Source organism: Acomys minous (assembly GCF_964271855.1).
Source record: "Acomys minous genome assembly, chromosome: 13".
Lineage (NCBI taxonomy): Eukaryota > Metazoa > Chordata > Mammalia > Rodentia > Muridae > Acomys > Acomys minous.
Genome location: NC_140495.1, coordinates 39006752 through 39031095, shown reverse-complemented (window position 1 = coordinate 39031095; position 24344 = coordinate 39006752). Strand labels below are relative to the sequence as shown.

At 38.9% G+C, this 24344-nt stretch overlaps 1 protein-coding gene across 1 annotated transcript in view; it reads left to right on the top strand.

Annotated features, from left to right (window-relative positions):
- The window catches only part of MEI4 (meiotic double-stranded break formation protein 4), a 158142-nt gene that overhangs the window by 29683 nt on the left and 104115 nt on the right, over nucleotides 1–24344 (top strand). Inside the window, exon 2 of the mRNA XM_084752190.1 lies at nucleotides 77–322. Within this exon, the coding sequence (XP_084608316.1) occupies nucleotides 91–322 (232 nt within the window). The 5' untranslated portion in view covers nucleotides 77–90. The remainder of the gene's footprint in view (nucleotides 1–76; nucleotides 323–24344) is intronic.

Here is a 24344-nt window from a genome sequence, read left to right as displayed (position 1 = left end):
TCGATTTTGTTCAAATAAAACACACTTCTAAAGTTAAAAGGAAATGTTGCAACTTTTTTTTTTATTCATACGATAGGGACAAAAACGAAGATGGATATTCAGACATGGTATTTGAAAACGTCAAAGCTGGCAGTGGCATTGGCAATTATCCATTCAAAACCAGCGGACAGAAGCATCAGAGAATACACTGAGCACCTTGCCACCCTGGTGACCCAGCAGGACAACAAATGGAAATCAAAAGTTGAAGCTTTAGAAGCTGAAGTTCTACAATTACGTCAAAAACTTTTCCTCAGTAGGGTTTCCTCAGGATTGCTTAAGAATGGTGAGTATGTGAAATCACTTTTCAGAACCATAATTAGCTAGAAATTTATTACACATGTGAGGATTTTTAAAAATTCAAACATAATCTTCTTGCCGTAATAGATTTTTTTCCCTTTTAGTTAATCATTACAAGTTATTGTCACTTTGTAATGAACAGAACCTTATTAGACTCTGTGATTAAGTTAACAGAATTAAAGTACTCCAGATGTGAAAACAGGTGTGTATTACTGTTGCTGTTGTGGTAAAGAGGGTTGAACCCACGGTATCAGAGAGCAAGCATTCTACCACTTAGTGACAATAATGCTTGTGGCCAACTGAAGAAATTCATTTTAAAATCTCATTCTTCAAGTCTACTATTTTATTTTTCTCCTTTATAACTGCCATTTATAAAGTACCAGCTCTGGTGAATGAATAAGGCCCCAAAATATTCAAGATGAGCTACTGTTTTTCTCTATTGATCCTCTAGAACTCTAGTGGGAGAGACAGACCTAAAATTAATCTAGTTGTGATGTGTTACAATAGAGAGCAATGGAGGCACGGAGAAAACGCCAAAGAAGCCATTCATCCTGGCTGATTTCTTCGGAAGGTTTCAGAGGCCTGGTCCTCCGGGTTTGTATACTTGTCAATGAAATTGTTACAGACGATGTAGTAAAAGGCAGGAGTATGTGCAAAGAGGGAAGAATAGAGAATACACCTCATTCCTAATCCCATCCCAAATCCTGTATTTTGGAGTTACCAGAGCTCCTGTAAGAATGTTGGACATGACAGGAAGAAAGGAGGAGAGATGACGTCAGAAAGTCCAGAAAGGCTCTTAGCGCTTATCCTGGGGCAGTGAAGGCAATCCAGCCTTCCCTAGAGCAAACCCATAGAAAATACACGTCCCACGATTAACTTCATTCAGGAACTTTTTGAAGCAGAAGAATACTTGGGAAACAATTCTGATAACTTGGGAAGGAAACCTTAATCAGATCATATTGTAAGTTAGGTCATGTTACTTCTTTTTTTAAAAAAAACTCTTTCTTGACTTCTAGTTTTGTTTCATTTTAGATTACAACTTTTTTTAGTGTCCCATATGTGATGTCACTTGTACTCATCTCTTCTTCCCCAGCTATCCACCCTCCTACCATAAGCTACTTGTGCCTTTGAAGGCTCCATTTGGGGTGTATCTCTGCCAACTTTTCTGGCATTTAATGTCCGTTCCTTGTCCTTTGGTTTTTACTCTAAATGCATATCCTCAGTGAGGTCTTGCCTGAACCGTTCTGTTCATCCTCCATGTAAGTTTTGCTTGGGTGCAGCCTTCCCTCCAGATCTAGAGTCTGAGCTCGCAGAGGAGAAGGGGAGGGGGAGGAGGAGGAGGAGGAGGAGGAGGAAGAAGAAGAAGAGGAGAAGAAGGCATGTGTTATTTTCCCAGCCTAAATCGTAACACATCACAAGGTGCTCAATAAATTCTTGGTGAGTGAACATGGAGCGTAGCCATCTCTAGAGACAGGAATACCAATTTCAAAAGCTTTCACCAAAGCTCATGATTTGAACTCATGTTAAAGCGTAAACAATTCGTTTGAGCTATTAGGAGGTGTGGCTCACTGAGGCCTATAGAAGGTGGGTTGACTAGTAGGATAATGGATTATTATCCGAATAGGTCTGTTATAAATGACAAGTTGGGTTTTGTGTTTTGAACTCCTTTACTCCACCAAGATCACCGGACTATGCATAGTCCCCGTATCAAGGAAGTTGTTATCAGCTGTGGACCCTTAGCTGTGAATTCTTGAAGTATCAGCTGAATAAACCTGTATCTTTTAAACCTATTATAAGTCAGTGTTTTTTAATGTAATAACAGAAAAACAGACTAAGACATTTTGTATGCAGATTAATGAATTGAACTAGGTTTGTGAGAATCAGAGCTTAAAAGACAGATGTTTTTGGACGATTTCCAAAATGGACACTTCTGGTGTCTGTTGGGAATGAGTTCGGAGACTGGATGAGTGGAATTTTAAGAATATTGAGGCATCCATCCAGGTTCATTAAGTGGATTGTGATCATTTCTGTGTGCATAGAAAATTTATAGGAGAAAATGTTGAGTGCAGGCTTCCCTGACTATAGGCTGATCCCCAAAATATGTACGTATTACGTAGAAGAGAGGTAGATATATGATCAGAAAACTCAGAACAAATTAGTAGTTAAGTACTAGTTGAAATTGCAATTGTGGATAAAACTTACAGGGAGAAGTGAACTGTGAGGGCAGAAAAGGGATGTTTGTATCTACTAGTCCAACAGAGAACAGAGGCAAGGAAGCATCTTCATATTTTGTGTACCAGTGTATTTAATATGAGCATGAAGTGGGTAATGGGGAGACACAAACATGGAGGAATTATATGAATGACATGATGACTTTGTAGAAAACATGGTGAGTTAGTATGTGGAAAACATGATGACTTAGTCTCTAAATGTTACTAAAGTCTCACAGTGTAAGCCAACATACTACCGTATAACTTACTGCCATATTTTGTCTCTATCAAATACTTTTTGACAATGAGCTGTTTAGTATATAGAGTGAGCAAATAGCAAGCACAATCAATTGTTATTTTACTTCTGGGAAGTTATGGGATTGATATAATGGCAAAATGTAAAAAAATCTAGCAAACTTGACCTATGCCTATCACAAGCTTCCGTGATATCAACATTTTTGCTTGCCATCCAAAATCTATTTGTAGCAATGAAATAGTACACATGCAGTGTGAGTTGTATAAACAGAGACTGTGTGATAACTTATTTTGCCCCCTAGGTAGACGGTTTTATTTTTAATTTATAATAATATATTCAGATTACATCCTGATTGTTATTCCCTCCCCTCCCTCTTCTGCACTATTCTCCTCCTCTAGACCTCTGACAGAAGGAGTCCCCTTCCCCCACCTTATGGTTATAGCCTGTCAGGTCTCATCCAGATAGCCTGCTTCCCCTTCCTTGCTGTGCTGCCAGGACTCCCCATTTTTAAGGAGAAGTGATCAAATCAGGGGCACCAGAGTTCATGTCAGAGGCAGTCCCCACTCTCCATACAACCATGGAGAATGTGCTGTCCATTGGCTCGGTCTGAACAGGGGCCTAGGTTTACTGCATGCACTACCCTTGGTTGGTGCAAGCATTTGCAGACGCCACCCTCCGTCCAGATCCACTGGCCTTGATGGTTTCCCTGTGGGGCTTCTGAACCCTCTGGGTCCTTTCATCCCCCCATTTTTCCATACCACTCACACCTAGAGTCCAGCAGCAGGTTCTAGCATTGGTCCTAATCCCCTGCTGGGTGGAGTCTTTCAGAGGACATCTCTGGTGAGCTAATATGCACTTATAAGTGAGTATATAGCATGTGTGTCTTTCTGGGCCTGGGTTACCTCATTCAGGATGATCATTTCTAGTTCTATCCATTTTCCTGCAAATTTCAAGATTTCCTTGTTTTTAATAGCTGAGTTGTATTCCATATAAATGTACCATAGTTTCTTTATTATCCATCTTTGTTTGAGGGACAGCTAGGTTGTTTCTAGCTTCTGGCTATTACGAGTAAAGCTGTTATAAACATTATTGGGCAAATGTCCTTGTATGGTGGAACATCTTTCCGGTATATGCCAAAGTGGGTATAACAATATTCCCAATTTATTTCACTTACAATGCCTGCAAGAGAAATTTTCGAAAGCCATATAATTTAGTTTTTATTGCGGCAGGAGTTGCATGTCCAGTGTCTCAGTGGAGGTGTTCGGAAGTAGTCTATTGTGTCACCTGTTATCTCAAACTTAGAAATAGGAATAACCGAGTATATACAGAAATTGAGTACCTGTTAAAGGGGTGTGGTGGTTTGAACAGAATGGCCACCATAGACTCATGTATTTGAATGCTTGGCCCAAGGGGAGTGGCAGTATTAGGAGGTGTGGCCTTGTTGTGGTAGGTATGGTCCTTTTGGAGGAAGTGTGTCACTGTGCGGTGTGGCTTTGAGGTCTTAAATGCTCAAGGTATACCCAGTGTGGAAAAAAAAATCCAGTTCCCTTCTGTTACTTGTAGATTAAGATGGAGAATTCTAGCCGGGCATGGTGGCGCATGCCTTTAATCCCAGCACTTGGGAGGCAGAGGAAGGTGGGTCTCTGTGAGTTTAAGGCCAGGCTGGTCTACAAAGTGAATCCAGGACAGCTGGCTCCTATTCCAGCATTGTGACTTCCTAAGTGTTGTCATGCTTTCTGTCTTGGTTATAATGGACCAAATCTCCTACACTGTAAACCATCCCCAATCAAATGTTGTCCTTTATAAGAGTTGCCGTGGTCATGATGTCTCTTCACAGCTATAAAACTCTGACTAAACCAGACTAAGACAAAGGGAGATAAAAATGAAGCAAGGAAGCAAAGGTGGCATTAAAATGTCAGGAAAGTAAAAGAAGAATTTAGTGGTTGTTTAAAGATAGAGAGTTTGAAAGAATGTCACAACTTGTTCTACAAAAACCTATTCCAAGGAATCAAAACTATAATAGAGAGATATTTATATTATTAAGTATTTTTTTCTGGAGTTTTCAGTGTTTCTTTATATTTGTATCTGTTCTTTAGTGTTCCCGGACTCTTAAATAGATGCTGAATTGAATGCTTCTGGAAAGATTGACAGGCTAGGGAGCATAATTTACAAAATCAACTATCCACTGAAGCAGTGAACAATCTAAAGTTAAATGAAGCAGAGCTGAAATGTTTTATATGGCATCTTAGGAACCCAGCTAATTCTGTGTCCTGATTTATTTTCTATGCTTTCTCAATGATGAATATATCCCTTAGGGAACAACACTGCAGAAATGATAAGAAGAATCTCATTCTAGAATTGTCCCATCGGTTGATCTTACTTCAGGGCTCAGTGGTAGTAAAGAAGGAGGTGAAGAAAGAAAGGCACACGTGAGGCAAGGAGACCAAAGGGGGAGAATCCTGACCATCTGTGACACCTTTCTCAAGCGTTTTTTAGTGATTTGTGCCAGACACAACTCTTCAGTCAGTAGGCAAATCGTCTCTTTTAAAGTTATTCGTCTTATGTGGAAAACATGCTAATCTTCAGTGGGTTGATCCACAAAAGGCTTAGGGCTGTTTTTGAGAGTTTTGTTCTCAGTTTTCTGAGGCGCAATTTTGGCCGATGAAAGGAAGAAAGCAATTGGGGGTAGTGACCTATTTGGATGAAGACTTAAAGGCTCATCAAAGATAGGGATTAGAAAGTCATTTTCCCTAACCTCTTGTTTCTTGTGTGCACCCTGCAAAGCCAAGCAATGACTTGGGGCTCTGCTCACCATTGACTAACATGCTAAGCATGGAGAGCCATGAGGGTGACATGAGCCTGTATCCTAGTGACATTGTCTTGTATCTGAAGCAGATCTTATTAATGAGTATTTAAAAGGTAGAGATGTTGCTAGCAAGTCTTCTCTTCTTCAGTTTTTGAGCAAGGGTTGAAGGTCATGAGTGAGTGGAATTAATGATGAGCATGGTCTTTCACCCCGAGAATCTACCTGTTGTGTAGGAGAGAAAAATGAGAAAAAAAAGAATAATGTTCTTTAATTTGGAACAGATTTGTTGAATATAGCCTCCAGATGTTTGCTAGTACTACTTAATCTGGGGCTAAATACAAGGGAGACAGAAACCTGAAGGCAGAAACATGCCAGGAACCTGCTAATGGCGGTCCTTACCCTGTAATAGTAAATGTCAAAGAAGAGGAGATGTCAGTAACAAGGCTTCCATAGTGAAAAAAATATATGGGTCTTTATTGAGCATAATGAAGATTAGACTTTAATGACAGTTGGGGAGGGGCATTTTGACCCATTACTTGTACCTTCACAGTCGTTTGGTGTTCCAATGAGGAAAATAGATGGATAAAGCATGGAGTATTTACACTACAATTTTCATGCTTTCATAATGACATCCTACAAGATAACCAAACAATTGGCCAGAGCAAAATCTTTGAAAGAGAAGGACCAAATTAATTAATTGATTCATACATCTGGTAGTAAGTGCTCATTGAGCACAGGCGTGGAAGTGATGCTCAACATGCACTTGCCTATGGCTGAGCTTCGGGTTTTGCCACTGTGTCCAGGAGACAATTAGCTCAACTAGATTGCTTTGTCAATTGTCTGGCTGACATTGTGTTTTTGTATTTGTCTCCCCAGTCTCCTTACTTATGTTTGTCCTGAGGATTAAATCCTAACCGCTCCACTACTTCAACAGCTCTTACTTTTCATCCAGGGTAAATGTGGATTCAGAAAAATGTTCTTAGCTGGGCTGATGGCAGCAAGGCAAAGGAACAGGAGTTGTATATCACTGCCTCCTTGTGCACACTCTGCTAAAGCTGAGGCAGAGCTTGCTTTAAGAAGCTGAGTGCTATTCTGGTTGTAGCCCATTCAGTCTTAATCCATCCCTGTGTTCTGATCCTTTGCCAGCCCACATACAGAGGATCTGTCTCAAGGATACAGCTGTGAGACTCAACATTATTTATTGGGATATCAACTATTTATAGATGTCCAGAGAACACGGACAATGAAAACATAAGCATTCACTTTTCTGTTGTTATATAGCAATCATAGTATAAATTATCAAATATGATCATAATGGAAATTTGCCTAAAATTGTGGCTAATTTAAAACAGTCAGAGATATATGCATTAAAGAATATGTACCCAATGGAGATTTTATTGAAAGTCTTTATAATAATTGAAAGGACATTTACAATTGTATGTTAGAAATGCTTTACTCATTATACAAAATGGAGTTAACCTGATATTAAGGATCCTTGAATGGAAACAATTAAAACTAAGTTTAAACTGATTAAAACATCAAATAGTGTTAGTAGTGACAAATCCATAATTAAGAAATATCGGTACCTTAATTATCATAACAAATCCTGATGAAATGTATATACTTCAATGACCTTAACAGAATTTCTTTCTTTAGAAGTCATGACCCATAAAGGACATAGAAGGACCAAAGATGTGTGGACACAGGGAACAAATAGATCAGACCTTCAGAAGCTCATCCATGAAATTCATACTGGTTAACATCTCATACCGACAGCATCCTTCATCCCATCTTCCTGGTAGAGGGCTCTGAATCTGATTGTTTAACTGTCTTCTTTGAAGTCCCTGGGTTCTAGGACATTTTGTTAGGGCTCAGTCAGATAGCCTCTTGAGGTAGGTGGACTGTACTTTCTGTGTACCACTAGACTGTCTCCATATCTGGCCATTCCTAATGGAAATATTTTAACCCAAATATCCAAATTGAACTGTACAACGTTATTTATCTTGTTTAATTTCCCCTAATTATAGTGTATATATTTTTGTAGCATTGGTTTTTCTTGCTCTAGATTGTTTTCAATCTCACCTTCTAGCTGCTTTGGGAAGAGCTCGGAAATCCTTTAGCTGTTCTACAACTTCTTCAGTTGTTGAGGGTTCCTTGTTCCTCTATCCCAGCCTGGTCACGTCCGGTTCCTTCACATTCTGTACGGCGGACAGAGACTTTTCTCACCTACAGTACTGTCTTCCTTTTTGCTTTGCTCCAAGCTTGTGCACACCTGTTTATTTCTGGTGGCATACGCTCTCTCTCCTTGTCTCTAAATTCTCTTCATTTTTCCTGATACAGTTTGAATATTCTACCTCTTCCAACTACCTCTCTAGATTAGATTAGTTTTTCATGTTTTGGGTCTTACCCGTCTGCCTTTTCACAGCATACATAAGGTCAATAAGTAAATGTTTAAGCAGTCTGCTGCCTTTGTGGAGCTGAAACCATGCTCGCAGGAACTGTGGTTGATAGTCATCATCAGTATATTCAGATGGTCAAATACACAGCGCCTGCCATATTAAGGGTGGTTGGTGGCTATTTGCAGAATAAATGCATGTAGATATGTTGATATTTGTAAACATCTACCCTTTCTCATTTGTGCGTTTCTGGAGATATCTCTACCCCTTGTAGCAATAGACATAAGACACAGAGAGCAAGTGCAGTAAGATGAATCTCTGGAAGAGTGAGGGAGGGTGGGATTGGGAGGAGAGGAGGGAGGTTGTAGTGGACGTAAAAATGTTTTTGTTTTGATTCCAAGTGTGGGATGTGAAACAGACTCGTGGGAGGGTGTGCAGTGTTTGTCTTCTGGAAAAAGACTTGTGAGAGGACACTTGATATGTGTCCACTGGAAGAGGAAGTGCCTCTTGTGGAGGCATGTACCTATATGAGCCCCAAAACAAAAGCCTTTGCTTTTTGGTCTTGACATCGTTTCCTATTGTTTGGCTGTTCATTGCTCTGCTTCAAGATGCTCCTAGAGAGAAACACTCCAGAGAATGCTTGGAGGTTCTGGGCTCTGGCTTCTGCTCCAGATTCTGGCTGCTGTGCTTGACCTCACCTTTGGTGAATTGCTACTTTTCTGTTTAAGGAGTCTGCTGAAATCCTAACGATGAAGAGTAGAATCACTCCAAGGAACTGAGTCTAAGAAGGTCTACTTCTCCTGTTCCCATTAACCTTTTTTCTCTCCTACCTAGGGTAGGTGGGTTGGAAGGGAGGTATAAGCATTAAAGAACTCCAAATAAAGTAGGTGTGAAAAAGTTCAAAGTCTACAACATGCTTGGTATATGCTCACCTATAAGTGGATGTTAGCCCATCATAGATGCCCTTTGGGAGATCCAACTCAGCTTGGGAACAGGACAGTTGCTGATATTAATGGAGATTTCCTTCAGAAATGTGCTTTTCATTTTCAAAGCAAAAATAAAATCAAATAAGCGAACCTAATGGGGTGGGCCTAAGAGCATATGTCTAACCACTTTTAAGAAGTGTTGTGACTGACAAAAGGCTAAGATTTTTTTTCTTCTTTTTTTTCTGGTTCTTACTTACTTACTTTATTTATTTATATATATTATATATAATATATAGATATATTATATATAATATATATAAATAAATATATAAATAAGCATATATATGCTTATTTATTTTATTACACATACATAAAATATACTACATACAGCAAGAAGAACCACCAAAAATACCCAGGAATTATATTAATGTTACATTCATAGTGTTTTGGCTATTTGTATTTGGCAGCCTTGAAGAAAAGGCATCTTTCCTATCTTGATGCATCTACAATTCTGAATGTAAATCAATATCTATCGTATCTCATCTCTATCAACTTAAAACAACTATCTAAAACTAAAAACATCTTAAGCACTAAACAACTAAGCTTAATTGTAAAACTAAACTATCTGTTCTTCAACCCTATCAGAGAATTGAGAAAGAATGAAATTAATTACCTGAGTAAACAGGAATTTCAGGATAGCGGTTTCCAAAGTGAAAAAAAAAAATTACAGAGACAGTTTCCTGTCTGAACAGCCACTTAAAACTCTCTATTCGATAAGTTCTTCAAAAACCTCAGAGACCTACAGAATATGGCATTTAATGATGTTTTTACTATTTTAAAGATCCATTGACAGTAAGACAAGTTAACTCCTGGCAACACCCAGCCTATCCAAAGATTATGAGCATCAAAGAACCTCCTTATAGAGATGGCTTCAAATGTGGCAAAGAAGCCCCTGGGTAAAATGTCTTTGCTTCAGCCACTGACAGAATTCTTCCTAGAAATGAGCAAACTTGGATAGAGGCAGAGTTTGGTCATTTATGGCCAAACTCTGCTAAGACAGGGTAATCAAGCAAGTCCTCAATAGTTCCTGCTCACAAATATGTCTGTCGGTTATATTGAGCCAGAAGGCTGAAGATGATGCCCTGATGTTACAGAGAGTCTTGGGTTACTATTCAGGCAGCAATTTTTCTAAGACTTGTTTTTAATATAATGAGCTCCACTGGAAAGAATAGGGAGTAAAATTATTTGGGGAATGTGTGAAGGTATACATTCACTGGCTCCGTTCTGTCACTCTAGCTGGAAGGAACTAGAAGGCAGGGAAATGGAAGATATTGAAGGAGAATGTGAAAAGAATCCTATGTAGCCTACTGCTTCTATTCAGAATAAAAATGAGTAGAAACAGGAAAGGATGGCCTGAGCCCCACGGAAGGGCAGACATCACAGAAGCTCTCCGGCCCAGAGTGCACATCAACCTGGCATTATCCTTTCAGGTTCACATTCTTCTTCTGTCTTCCAGGCGTCTTCACTTGCACATCTGCCTTTTTAGGCCTGTTGTTTAATTTTTCAATTGCCTTGAGTTTCAATTTTTGGATTTATTTCTCTGCTGCCTTTTAGAAGCCATCCATAACTCTTTCTTGATCATTGTTAAATGAGGAAAATAGAGTAAAGGCATATCTAGAATTAAATAGTAGCCAATATTATAGGACCCTCTGCAATCTTCAATAATGTTCTCCTCCAACATTAAAGTATTTTCGTAAATTATCAGGGATGTTGTTGGAAAAGTAACATTCTCTGATTCTATTCATAAATCAAATGAGAGACTCTGGTCACCCAGCAACCCGTAACTTTACACTCCTTTGGGTGCTTGTAATGAATACTAAAGTTTCAATGCTACCAGTTCAAAGAAAGAAAATTGAAATATATGTTCATAAGACATAATTGAAATTTTATTGGAAGTGAACCAATAGAAACCTAATTAGTGCCTGGAAAAATACCTGCATGCAATAAATGAAGAGGGGAAACAAGCCTTGGAGCATTATGTAATACCAAGTGAAAATACCGAGCCTGCGGTTCCAGAGTTCAGTGTTCATTTGTTGTCAGTTTAAAGCAGCACAGTAAAGAGAAAGCAAGCAAGCTCCCGTGCTGTTTAGGGTCTTCTAAGGTACAGCATACTGTACGGTATGAAATATACAGTTATTGAAGGCAGCCTTTCTTCTCACCTCAGGAGAGTTTCTGTCTCTTATATCAATTTAGGTAATTTTAAAGACATTTTATAGGGAAAACACCATTAGGAAGAAATTCTATATATCGCATACTAGAATTCTATATGAACTTTAAATTGGACCAACTATAGTAACCATTTGAAAAGTATACATGCTATTCGAGGTAAAAACACTTTGCTGTGCATGAGTGTTAGCAAATTCTAGACAATAAGATAAAACAATTTTACCATGTAAATAAAGTTTTGCATCACAAATGCAGAAGTGTATTTGCATTGTGTTCCTGGTCATATAAAACCTAAAGTAACTGACCTTAAAAAATATTTTGAGCGAATTTCTAAGAATAATACATACAATAGCACATCTCAGTATAAGTGGAACATGGCCGGCTGAGAACACCACAAAGGGATGTCTTGGGATCCTGGTGTGCTGCAGGAGACACTAGAATGGTGGGAGCTATTCTTAGCCTGTGAACAGATCCACTGTTTCATATCATCAGGTGTTTTACAGAAAGTATATGATCATTTTGCTGTTCTCAATGGCTAGTTTTTCTCAGAGCTAAAAGGAAATATTGCTTATATGTCTATAATATACTCAGAGCCGGGCGTAGTGGTGCCCGCCTTTAATCCCAGCACTCGGGAGGCAGAGGCAGGTGGATCGCTGTGAGTTCGAGGCCAGCCTGGTCTACAAAGGGAGTCCAGGACGGCCAAGGCTACACAGAGAAACCCTGTCTCGAAAAACCAACAAACAAACAAAAAACAAACGAACAAACAAAAAACCCAAAACAACAACAACAACAACAACAAAAGCACTTGAGAAATGACTGGTGAAATCTGGCTTTTATCCTTTTAACATTCTGGTGCTAAAGTGCTTCTTTATTTTTTAAGTTAAATTTTCATGAACAATTGAGTTGTTTTTGTGCTTTTAGATTCTGTTACATCTTGAACATAGATTTCTCTCTCAAAAGAAATTTCCATTTCTAGTTATGGTCTCATCTGCAATTAAGCTAACAGATATGAAATAATAGAAATTATTTTCATGAGGGTTGGTGAAGTTTTCTATGTAAATTAGGTTATAAATTATAGGAGTTATAATTTTATGTTAACAGATGTACCTTGGTGAAAGGTGACTGTTGAAAATTTAAATAAGTCTGCTCCTCCTACATATTTTATGATAGTTAAAGTTTTCTAATTTGTAGTTAAAACACAATATAGAGGCTTTAGGCATCTTGCCTCCGCCTACTGTTATTCTGATAACAAATACTGTTTACCGTGGAGTTTAGTATAATTTGCCCATTTCTTTCCATAAAGTAGTATTTTTAACATAATGTCCCCATTCTTTGACCTACTTCATACAAATTAGATTGCAGTTTGCATAATTTAATGCATAATTTCGTTAATAATTTACTGTGCTTTCAGTGACTCTGAAGCTGGTGCTCTCTGTGTATTGTATGAAGCTCTTAACCTTACTGCATTAGTTCTTCTTCAGTGAACCATGAAGAATCTCATTATATCTGTAATTTCTGAGCAGTTGTCAGTCCATGATGGTGGGCAGCTTTGTGTATCTCTGTGGCGCTTTGATGGAACTGTAGAGAGGTAGGGATATCTGGAGCCAGAGAGGTATTTGCCTTTGTTGTCTGGAGAAAGAAAGAAGGAGAGGGAGGGAGAGAGGGTGGGAGGGAGGGACAGAGAGAGAAGAGAGAGAGAGAGAGAGAGAGAGAGAGAGAGAGAGAGAGAGAGAGAGAGAGAGAGAGAGAGAGAGAGAGAGAACAGAAAGATAACTCGAGTGCAACAGAGAGTATCTGAGAGAAAGAAGGGAGCCCTGCCCACAGGGCTGGGATTGTGAAGACAGCCATAGCAATCTGAGGTGTCTTTTTATACCTTTTAACAGAAAATGAGAAGTAAGTCCAAATCTTTTGCTCATGATTGTCTCCCCCACACTCCAAAGATGAGTTACCACAGAGACATTTGTAGTTCACTTTAAATTTTTATGGGCTTTTCAGAACTATATCTGAAAGTCTTTGATACTTTACTGTTGGTGTACAAGGGCAATTTTAGGCATGGCTCTCATCAGCCTTGGTTTTAATGCCAGAATGACCTGATGCCTAGCTACACCTAGGTTTGTGATATCAGAATCTAGAGGTGAGGCACTGGACTCAAGAATCAGTGGTTATCATTTTCCACAATATTTGGATATTTTCTTTTTTTAATTTTAATTTTATTAATTTATTCAGATTACAACTCAGTTGTTATCCCATCACTTGTATCCTCCCATTCCTCCCTCTTTCTTGCTTTCACCCTATTTCTATCCCCTAGGTCTATGACCAAGGGAACCCCCCCCCCCCCAGTTTATGGTCATAGGCTATCAAGACTCATCTTAGTATCCTGCTTATTCTGACAAAGAAGCCAAATCTATTCAATGGAAAAAGGATAGCATCTTCCACAAATGGTACTGATCTAACTGGATGTCTACATGTAGAAAAATGCAATTGGACCCATATTTGTCACCATGCACAAAACTCACGCCAAGTGGATTAAAGACCTCAACATAAAACCAGAGACACTAAAATCAGTTAGAAGAGAAAGTGGGGAAGAGCCTGGAATACGTTGGCACAGGAGACAACTTCCTGAACAGAATACCAACAGCCCAGGCCTTAAGGCCAACAATTAATAAATGGGACCTCATGAGGGTATTTTCAAATACAGCCAATGTTAAAACCACTGTTTTAAGGTGAATTTATATTTTCAATATTAAATATAACTGTACTTACTACCAGCTTATACTATTAATGTCATCTAATTCAAATTCTTTTATGTAATTGAAATAGTGACATACTCCAGCTTCGTACTTCTTCTCTGTGCCTCTATGAACTCAGTGATTTGCATTCCACATACAAGCACAGTCATGGATTTTTTTTTTGTAGTGAGAGCATAGAATGGTGTTGATTGAATGGTTCAAAATTTCATATAGACAGAGTGAATAAGGTTGGAGACATCCTCTGCAGCATAATGATCATAATTAATAAGAGTGTGTTTGTAGAAATTATTAAAAGAATGGTTCTTAAATATTCTCATTACAAAATCTTAGCAAGTTTTGTTTGTAAATTATATCTTAACAAACCAGGGAGAATAAGGCATCCGACATAGGCCACAGGAAGGAAGAAAATAGAGATTTGTACAGATTCCTGTACATTAATAGCTCTACTTGTGAGATGTGAGGGAATCCAAATGACTGATAATAAAGGACAGTGGAACAGTGGCCTTGCATATTAGGTAGGCTGATAGCATGGCTGTGTTTCGAACTGGACTGTAATTGAGGCTTTCAGGCTCCTTTGTGTGAATAGTTAGCAACTGTTATTCCAGCCTCCTTTTACTTTCTTGACAGTACCTAGTAGCACAAACTAAGAGTGGAGCCTCATGAGCCATTCTACCTTCCATACTGGAATGCTGACTTGCTCAGTCTCTTATAGGTCATTTATATAGACAATAGCCATAGCTGCTGTGAGTTCACATGTACAAATGCTATGATCCAAAGAGACCAAAGACTGTGTGTATCTCAAGACGGTAGCACAACCTGGGAATGTGTAAGACTCTCTCCCATAGTGCTAGTTTTGAAAACATGAAGGGATCATAAGATCAGCTGACTCTTGGAAATAAAAGCTTGTCATTGCAAGAGACCAGGAGAGGCCACTGGTGTTGTTACAACCTCAGTAACAGTGAAGACCCTAGGATAGGAAGACCCCAAGTGAAGACCACAACGGACAGTGACAAAGGTAGTGCTGAGCTGGCTTCAGCTCACCAAACAAGATGTATGAGCTGTGGGGGTCAGCAATCCAGAGGTGAGGCTGCCCAAGCCTTTTGGAGCCCAAACAATGAAGAAGTCTCAGATGTTGGACATTTAACTATTCATAATGCTGATTTCAATTTCACTTTGATCTGTAACTGTGCTCTATTCTTCCCTCTTACAATAAGAAAGTATATAACTTGTTTTGGATTTTAGAGACCATAGTTGAGAAGCTTTGGATTTTGAAGGAGATGTTGGAATATTATTATGTAGAACTTTTGAAAGACTATGGGACTTGGAAAGTTTTACTATATTTTATGTTGTGATATTAACATGAGACCTTGGGGACAAAGGAAGGCAAAATAATAGCTCAGGGTGTTGTGTTTATATGTCAAGTTTGACAAGGAGTGGATTGTGCAGATTAGTTTTTGTCAACTTGATACAAGTCTAGACATTATCTTGGAAGAAGGAATTTCAACTGAGGAACAGCTTCTGTCCCGTTGACTTGTGGCCAGGGTTGTGTGATATTGTATTGACTGAAATTTTATGTAGGAAATCCCAGCATGCTTGGGGTGCTACCATCCTGGACAGGTGGGCCTGAGCTGCATGAGGAAAGGTAGCTGAGCAAGGCAAAGGAAGCAGAAGAGAAAGCAGTCTTTCCCTTGGTCTCTGCTTTGTTCTTACCCCCAGGTTCCTACCTTGGATTCCCTCAGAAATGGACTGTATGTAACCTGTTAGCCAAACAAACCTTCTCTTCCCCCAGGTTGCTTTTGGTCCTGGTTTTTTTAACACATCAACAGAACACAAACCAGAACAAATGTGGAGGCCAGCAACTCAATAAAAAGATTCCATATCAATGAACTTTGAAAGAAAATTAATATAATTTCTTGAATAACATACTGGTCATAAGAAGAGAAGGAAAAGGCTACCTAAAGGGGGTCAGAACAGAAACAGTTTTCTTCTGTTTAAACATGGAGATTCTGTGTGTAAGCCAGACTAGCCTAGAACTTGCTGTGTAAAACAGGCTAACCTTTGTCTGTGTTCTAACTTTATCTCTGTACATCTTGCAGCCAGGGTAAAATTTGGGTTGAAGTCTGTGAGGATGGGTTGGCGTCCTTCTCCATCCACTGGAAGTCCTACCAAGCTAGGAGTTGGTCACTTCTCACTTCCCTCTCCCTGTCCTCCTCTGATGGGAGTCCCAGGTAGAGTCACCTCCATACCCTCCCAGGAACATACCCTGTGGAAGGTCTCCAGCTGATCTCAGAGATGCCACCCCCATCATTTCCCTTCTCTCTAGAAGCCCTCTCAGCAGCCACATGCATCACCCCTGCTCTCCCCACAGCTTATATTCCCCACTGTTCCCCTCCCCAACTTGTTTCCTCTCTTCATTCATTTCCAGTGTCTGCTCTGTTTCCCTTCTGAGTGAGATTCAAGCATCCTCCCTTGGCCCATCCTTGTTACTTACCTTCTTTGGGTCTATGGATTGTAGCATGGTTATCCTGTACTATCTGGCTGATGTCTACTTATAAGTGAGTACATACCATGTCTGTCTTTCTAGGTCTTTGCTACCTCACTCAGGATGATATTTGCCTGCAAATTTCATGATTTCAGAGATTGTGGGAATGGCCAAAACAATGGCTGGCCAAACTTGAGACCCATGAGAGACAGCCAAATCCTGACACTATTAATGGGACACTGCTATGCATGCAGGCAGGAGCCTAGCATAGCTGTTCTCTGAGAGGATCCACCGCCCATCAGCAGATGGTAACAGATGCTGAGACCCACAGCAAACATTAGCCAGAACTTGTGTACTCTTGTAGAAGAGTGGGAGGAAGGATAGAGGGACGCAAAGAGGACAAGACTTCACAAGAAGGCCAACAGATTCAACTAATCTAGGCCCGTGGGGGTGTACAGAGACTGAAGCACCAACCAAAGAAATTGTATGGACTGCATCTAGGCCCCCAACACATATGTAACTGATGTCAGCTTGGACTCATGTGGATCCTTAGAAAGTGGAGCAGGGGCTGCCTTTGGCATGGACTCTGTTGTCTGCTTTTGGATCACTTTCCCCTAGCTGGACTGCCTTTTCGAACCTTGGTGGAAGAGGATGCTTTTATTCTTTTTTTTTTTTTTTTGATGCTTTTATTCTTAATGCACCTTGATTTTCTTTTTTTCATTTCTTTTTGGAATCTGAAAGATTTCTCAGATTTCTCTTGTAGTGAGTGGTGTATGAGAGAGAGGGGGAGAGAGGTGGGGACGTGCACATGGCTATTCTAAACTCTCAAGGCAGACTCCTCTCACCTGGGTTAGTAGGGTTCAGAGGGACTCTCAGTACTCTGGACAGACAATAGGCAAACGCATCAGGATTCTGAAAGACACTTAGAGATGTGCATTGGGGATTTAACCATGACTGTCAGCACTTGGAGAAAACACAATCAATAGTCACTAAACGTAAATATTAAAGAGGATTTTATAATTGTTTTCTGTTTCATAGGACTGATAGGATTGCAAGGTTATATCATTGGAGATGTTAAGTTATTTTAAGATGTATGCTTAGCAGTTAACTGGAATTGGTATGACTGTCATTAGCTCTGAGGAGGAGCTAATGGCCGCCTCCAAAGAAAAGGCCTATGAAAGTAGGATTGCCTGCTATAGCCATACTAAAGCAATGATGTCAAAAGGCAGTGGTAACCCTGATTGCCTGAATTTTGTCGTATTTCCCCTCTCCTTAATAGAAAATAATTCCCTTAGTACCCGTGATTGTCAATAGGTGTTAGGAAAAATGTTTTATTTTAGTGTAGCACACTGAAGTTTTTGATGCTATTTGAACAAGGCTTACATTTCGTGGACTAGTTTCAGTGTGTGGAGTGTAAAAAGCAAACTCTTGAAGCTAGACCAGTTTTCAAAGCCACAAACTGTACACAGTAACTTGCAAAACTGCTGTAGCCAGAACGTTTATATCCAGTCAGGCAGCTCCGATGTGGGACATTTTCTGATTAGGATTCCTATCTGTTTCATTTTAAGCAGATATACATTAGTAAAATGTGTGTGGCTTGCAGGAGGCAGTCAGGACCTATAGAGCCAAAGCCTACAACTGTGGATCAAGCTTTCCCCATTGTCTTCCTAGCATATGGAAAAGATTTAATGTGTGGAATTGAAAGATAAAGGAATTAGGGTGTGCATAAAAATTACAGATGTCTTGTGTGCTTTTAATGATGGTATAATAAAATGACAGTTTAGGCTAGTGTTTACGGAGTGAAAGTCTATGGAGAAATTGTTATACTGTTGCTCAGTACTTTTGAATTCAGAAATATGCTGAAACACACTGAAGCAGAGAAAATAATCAACCTATGCATGAATATGTCATGTTCTCTCACTATGGTGCTTGAGTTTGAAGACTAGAAAAGGAGAAAAAGTATGTATACTCATTAGGTGTCTCTATCTGGTTAGAGACAAGATCTCTCCAAATGGTTACTTTAATTCATCAGTTCATTTCTTATTCAATTTACAAGTGTTATTTCTGCCATTCCTGTAGTGACAATACATAAGAAATAAAATTTCTATTTGCATAATAGACAATAACTTATTGAAACAATAAGCAAGGGAGATCAGAATTTGTTAAAAAAAAAAAAAAAGAATACAATAAAATCAGGCTGTGGTGGTGAACTGCCCAGAGAGAAAAAGAACAGAAAAGTTAGACTGCATGGATAGTTCGCCTTTGTACAGAAGAAAGTGGTTGAGCCAACTCCTTACAGAGCAGCTCACTCCGTGATCTTGAGAAAGGAATGCTCAGCAATAGACACAGGCCAGACTAATTGTGGAACAGAATGAGTAAGGACTATTGGGGCTGTGATGAAAGCCAAGGAAGAGACAGGCGGACAACGTTTTTAGAGCTTTCTTCAGTGGGTAAAACTTTTGTGACAGTGGAGAGATCCTTTGGCTAAAATAACTGAGTTTACATTTTTTTTTGCTATCACTTCTGTGTGGATTGTGCAGTTGGTGGGAGAAAAATCAGGGCAGGAAAGTGGCTGTGATATCATGAAGGAAATAATAATGACTTAGGTTAAGGTGGAAAGGACAGCTAGCATAGCAAAGCCTCCTCCTTTGCAAGGCTGAAGAGATTGGAGCTGCCGTTGAGCTTGGAAATATTCCATAACATGGTAAAGACAGTGAGAGAAAGTAGGAAGGCATTCTGGAAGTTGCAAAGGTGCTATTTGGAACAGCACAGAAACCATGATTCTCCTCCACAAAAAATATCAAAATAAATATGATTCAATATATAACAATGGTATATTGGCTTTCAGGCCCTGTGCTTAGAGAGTCTAGTGGCATGGAATATGAGCTGACTCTACTGGGTTCCAAAAGAGCTGAAAAAAAAAATCTCATCTGCAGGTAAAACAACATTAGAGAAGTAAGGTGCTTCAGAAGTACTTCTTGTGTCATAGAGATTTAGAGCCTGGTAAGGAACAGGTACAACATGCTAAAAGGTTGATTTTGGGAGCAAGAAACAGCAGCCATTGTGAGACACACATTTCCTTTGATTAATGTGTCTGAGAAGGAAATAGCAGTATATGACATAAATAAGAGAAACTCTTCAAAGGTTTATTTGAGATACAAGTTTACCATCTTCACTATGAACAAATTGAGTGCCTGTCTCAAGGCTACACAGTTCAAGTATATTTCCTTTGTGATATAAGTTTGGGAAATATTGCAATGGTGCAAATATTTCACTATGCGAGAATTTTTAAAAATAAAGACTACGAAGCAATTAATTTTAGACAGCTCTGTGTAGTGAGTGTTTTAAGCAGGAGAGAATAGTGTAAAGATAAATATAAGAATCTACTTGAAAAAAATTTAACTTGACTTTGGCATATAGAGCAGAGAATAAGGGTTGTTGTATTAAATAATGAAAAAAACTAGGGTATGTCCTTTCAAGGGAAGGCATGACATGGGCAAAAAATTTGCTTTTCAGTTGGTCCTTCTATGCCCCAGCATTTCCATAAGACTCCCTGTGTTCCACTCTGAAGTTTGGCTGAGTGTCTCAGCATGTGCTTAGATCATCTCCTGGGTGGAGTCTTTCAGAGGACATCTATGGTAGCCTCCCTTCCTGTTCCTTCTCTTCAACTGCTTCCAATGTCTATTCTATTTTCCCATCTGAATAAGAAGTAAGCATTCTCTCTAGGATCCTCCTTGTTATTTAGCTTCTTTAAGTCTGTGTATTCAGTGTTGTTATCCTACATTATGTGGCTAATACCCACTTATAAGTGAGTATATACCATGCGTGTCTTTCTGGGTCTGGGTTACCTAATTCAGGATTATCTTTTCTTGTTCCACCCATTTGCCTGCAAATTTAAGATCTCCTTGCTTTAATAGCTGAGTAGTTTTCCATTGTGTAAATGTACCGCAGTTTCTTGATACTTTGCTGATGACACTGTTGTAAGAGGCTGTAGATCCTTTATCGGCTGTGCCCCATGGGAGTAAGCGAATCCCTGTGGGGCAAGCTTTGAGATTTATAATTCTGCTTTTTGTTCACTTAGCCATGAACAAGTAGTTTTAGGGTCCTTTTACTACAACAAACTGGTTCTTCCACCATGCCTTCCATTCTGTGGAGGGTTTACATCATCTCAAACTAAGCCAAAGTAAACACTTACTTAGCTTGTTTCCTATTAGGTATTTATTCATGTGATGGGTAGCTAAATGAGCTGATTTATGTCCAATTATTTATCTATTTCAGTATAGATGGTTACACTCTGGGTTGTCAGCATGCTGGGCAATCATGTAAATATATTCACTGTACTGTCTCTGATTATTTTTTCCAGTAAATCCTTCATTCTGCCCCATATATCCTAAACCTAAGTATAAGTTCAAAGCAAAGAAGCAGTTCTTTTAACTTAATGTTCAATAAAATGCTAATAATTATTGTGTAAAGAATAACATATTCTGAGATAGCCCCTGCTTCTGCTTTAGGAGTCCCATACAAATACCCTGGTGCACAATTGTCACATAGGTGCAAAGAGCCTAGATCCATCTCTTCAATGCTCTCTGGTTCACAGTTTAGTCTCTATGAGCTCAAAAAAGGTCCAGGTAAATTGGTTCTGTATGTTTTCTTGTGGGACATTTGACATCTCTGGCTCTTTCAATCCTTCCTCCCTCCTCTTCCACAAGATTACCCAAGCTCCACTTAACGATTGCCTGTGGGTCTCTAAGTAAGTTTCCATCTGTTTCTGGGTGAAGCCTCTCTGATGATATTCGTGCTAGGCTCTTGTCTTTAAGTATAATGGAATATCATTAATAGTGTCAGGGGTAAGCTCCCTCGCATCACATTGGGTCAATCATTGGTTGGCCCTTCCCCCACATTCTGCTCCATCTTTTACCCATGCACACCTGGAGGGCAGGACAAATTCTGGGCCTAAAGTTTTGTGGCTTGGTTGGTGTCCCAATTTCTCCATTGGAAGTCTTGCCTGGTTGCAGGAGATGACTCTTGCAGGCTTCCTATCCTTCCTTAGTAGGAGTCTTGGCTAGGGTCACCCTCCTGCATTCCCGGGAGTTTCTATTATCCTGGGTTTTTAGCTCAACCCAGAGATGACCTCCCCCAATCCAATGGTCTCTCCTAGTTTGTGCTTCTTCTGTACCCCACCTCATCCCTATGTCTAATCTACTTTCCCTTCTCAGTGAGGATGCAAGTGTCTGCCCTTGGGCCCTCTTTATTACTTAGCTTCTTTGGGTCTGTGGTTTGTACCATGGTTATCCTGTACTTTATGGCTAATATCTACTTATAAGTGAGCGTGTACCATGCTTGTTTTTCAGAGTTACCTCACTCAGGATGATCTTTTTCTAGTTCCATCCATTTGCTTGCAAATTTCATGACACCATTGTTTTAATGGCTGAGTAATAAATACTCCATTGTGTAAGTGTACCACATTTTCTTTATCTGTTCTTTGGTTGAGGGGGCATCTAGTTGGTTTCGAATTTCTGGCTCTTACGAATACAGCTGCTTTGAATGTAGCTGAGCAAGTTTCTTTGTGGTATGATGGAGATTATTTGGGGTGTATGCCCAGGAGTAGTCTAACTACATTGCCTGCTTTAGGATCCCTTTCCTATAACTGGGCTGCCTTGTTTGGCCTCAATAGAAGATGTACCTAAACTTACTGCACCTTGATATGTTAAAGCTGGTTGATATTCATGAGAAGCCTCCCCGTTTCTGAGGAGAAGAGGAGGAGGAGGGCATTGGCGGGAGGTTAGGTGAGAGGGAGGGACTTGAGGGGAGAAAGGAAAGGAAGCTGTGATTGGATATAATGTGAATAAATAACATAGTCAATAAAAAAGCAATAACTTACTAAAGTGCTGTCATCATTAAAAAACAGAGACAATAGCCAGCAAAGAACGGAATGAAATATAGATTTGAGTGTCTTTCGCTAAAATAATTAATCGAGACTGTCTGATTGAGATATTCACAAAAGCTAAATAGGTAGAGAAAGCCACAGGTACAACAGGTGCCTCAATGAGGAGAGTTCCTGTTGGCAGTTAGAAGATGTCTTAGGAAAGAGACAATGAGGACATCCCAAAGGCTGAGCACTTGAAGACATGAGGAATTATGGTGTCAAATGGTCTAGGATGAAGTTGTCTCACAAGTACACATTTTGTTTTGTTTACATTCAGAAAATACAGTCAATCAAGAGAAATCATTCGATTTAGATATATTTCCATGAATACAGTATTTCTCTTTTTTGGCGTATTTAAATTTAGAATGGTGACGCACATTGATATGCATGGAAAAAATACACTGAAACCTTTTCTTTGTCAGCATTTCTCAAATATACTTTGTCACGTGCTAAAATGTATCTTCCTAAAGAAAGAAGCAAACACATGCTTTTAAGTGAAACAGTATCATCAAGAGCTCCCAATTTATTGATTATCCTATACCAAGTTGTCAGCCCTGAGATCATATAAATACAGGTAACATGGACTGAACATGTGATTATTTATGTATTTACATACATGTAAAAAATAAAAAGAGTCCAGGAATTTGAGGGTGGGAGGGAGGCAGTGGAAAATGTAATTTTTTATAAATACAAAATGTAATTATCTTACAACCACAAGTGTAATTATCTTATAATAACAAATGTTTCAAAAACTATAAAAAGTATTGATTAAAGTAGAATTATAACATGGCTTTAACTAACATTTTCTGTTTGACCACCAAGTAGCCTAAACATTACTTTTACATTTTTCAATGTATTAGTTTATGTTGGGTAATGAGTAGTAATGCTTGGAAATCTTAATTGGTACTATCAAATTATAATGCCCATGTGGAGTATATTTTAATGGATTTTACTTGATTTAATCATAATGTGTGGGTGTCTATTTGTGTGCATGCCTGTGTGTGTGTGCGTGGCGCTCTCTCTCTCTCCCCCTTTCTTTCTCTTCTTTTCCCTCCTCTTCTCTTCTCTTCTTCTTCTTCTTCTTCTTCTTCTTCTTCTTCTTCTTCTTCTTCTTCTTCTCTCTCTCTCTCTCTCTCTCTCTCTCTCTCTCTCTCTCTCTCTCTCTGTGTGTGTGTATGGGTGTGCTGTGATACTTTTAACAAGTATTCAAATTACCACATAGGAGACAGGCATCAAGTGTCAGATACACCCACATAAATAAATTTATGTTTAAAATTCTTTATTTAATTAATATAAATGAGATCTATTTTTAACTGGCAAATAGATTTAAATTAGGATTTAAAAACAATAAATGTGAGGTCTATGGTTCATAAAAATAATGTAGAATAACTGTAGGATTCAGTATGTAGGAGAGACACATGCAGCATTTATAGAGAGAACCAGTAAGTAGTATTTGCTACAGCTTTTAGTTAATATCTTCTTCCCTGTATTTTTGTATATGATACGTATTTTACTATAGATTTCATAAATGTGCTAGTATTTTATTGCAATGGTTTATGTCTATTGAGCACAGACTATTAGAGTACAGTATCAATTTGTTTATGTGTATTTTGTATCTATTAAATCTACTGATTAACATGTTAGGAAGCTCATATATACCCAGTTGGAAAGCTGTTATATTCAGTACTCCAGGACAATAGTAAATTAAGAAAGGGGCCTCTCATTCAGAAAGATTTCTATTTACTTAGTCAACTTTTTTGTTATTTTAATTCCTGGGAAGAAACCTATTAATTTCATATAATCTCATACTCATTTTGGTGTAATTTTCTGAACTATTGGAATACTGATTGTGCTTACATCTTGGAGGGTTTTTCTAGGGTTTCTTCTAATGCTTTCAGAATTTGAGGTCTTATATTCAAGGAACTTATTGCTTGAGTTGACTTTTATACACTGAGAGATACAGAGATATGTATCCCATTTTGGTTTTGTTTGTTTGTTTCCATGTAGACAACCAGTTTTTCAGCACCATT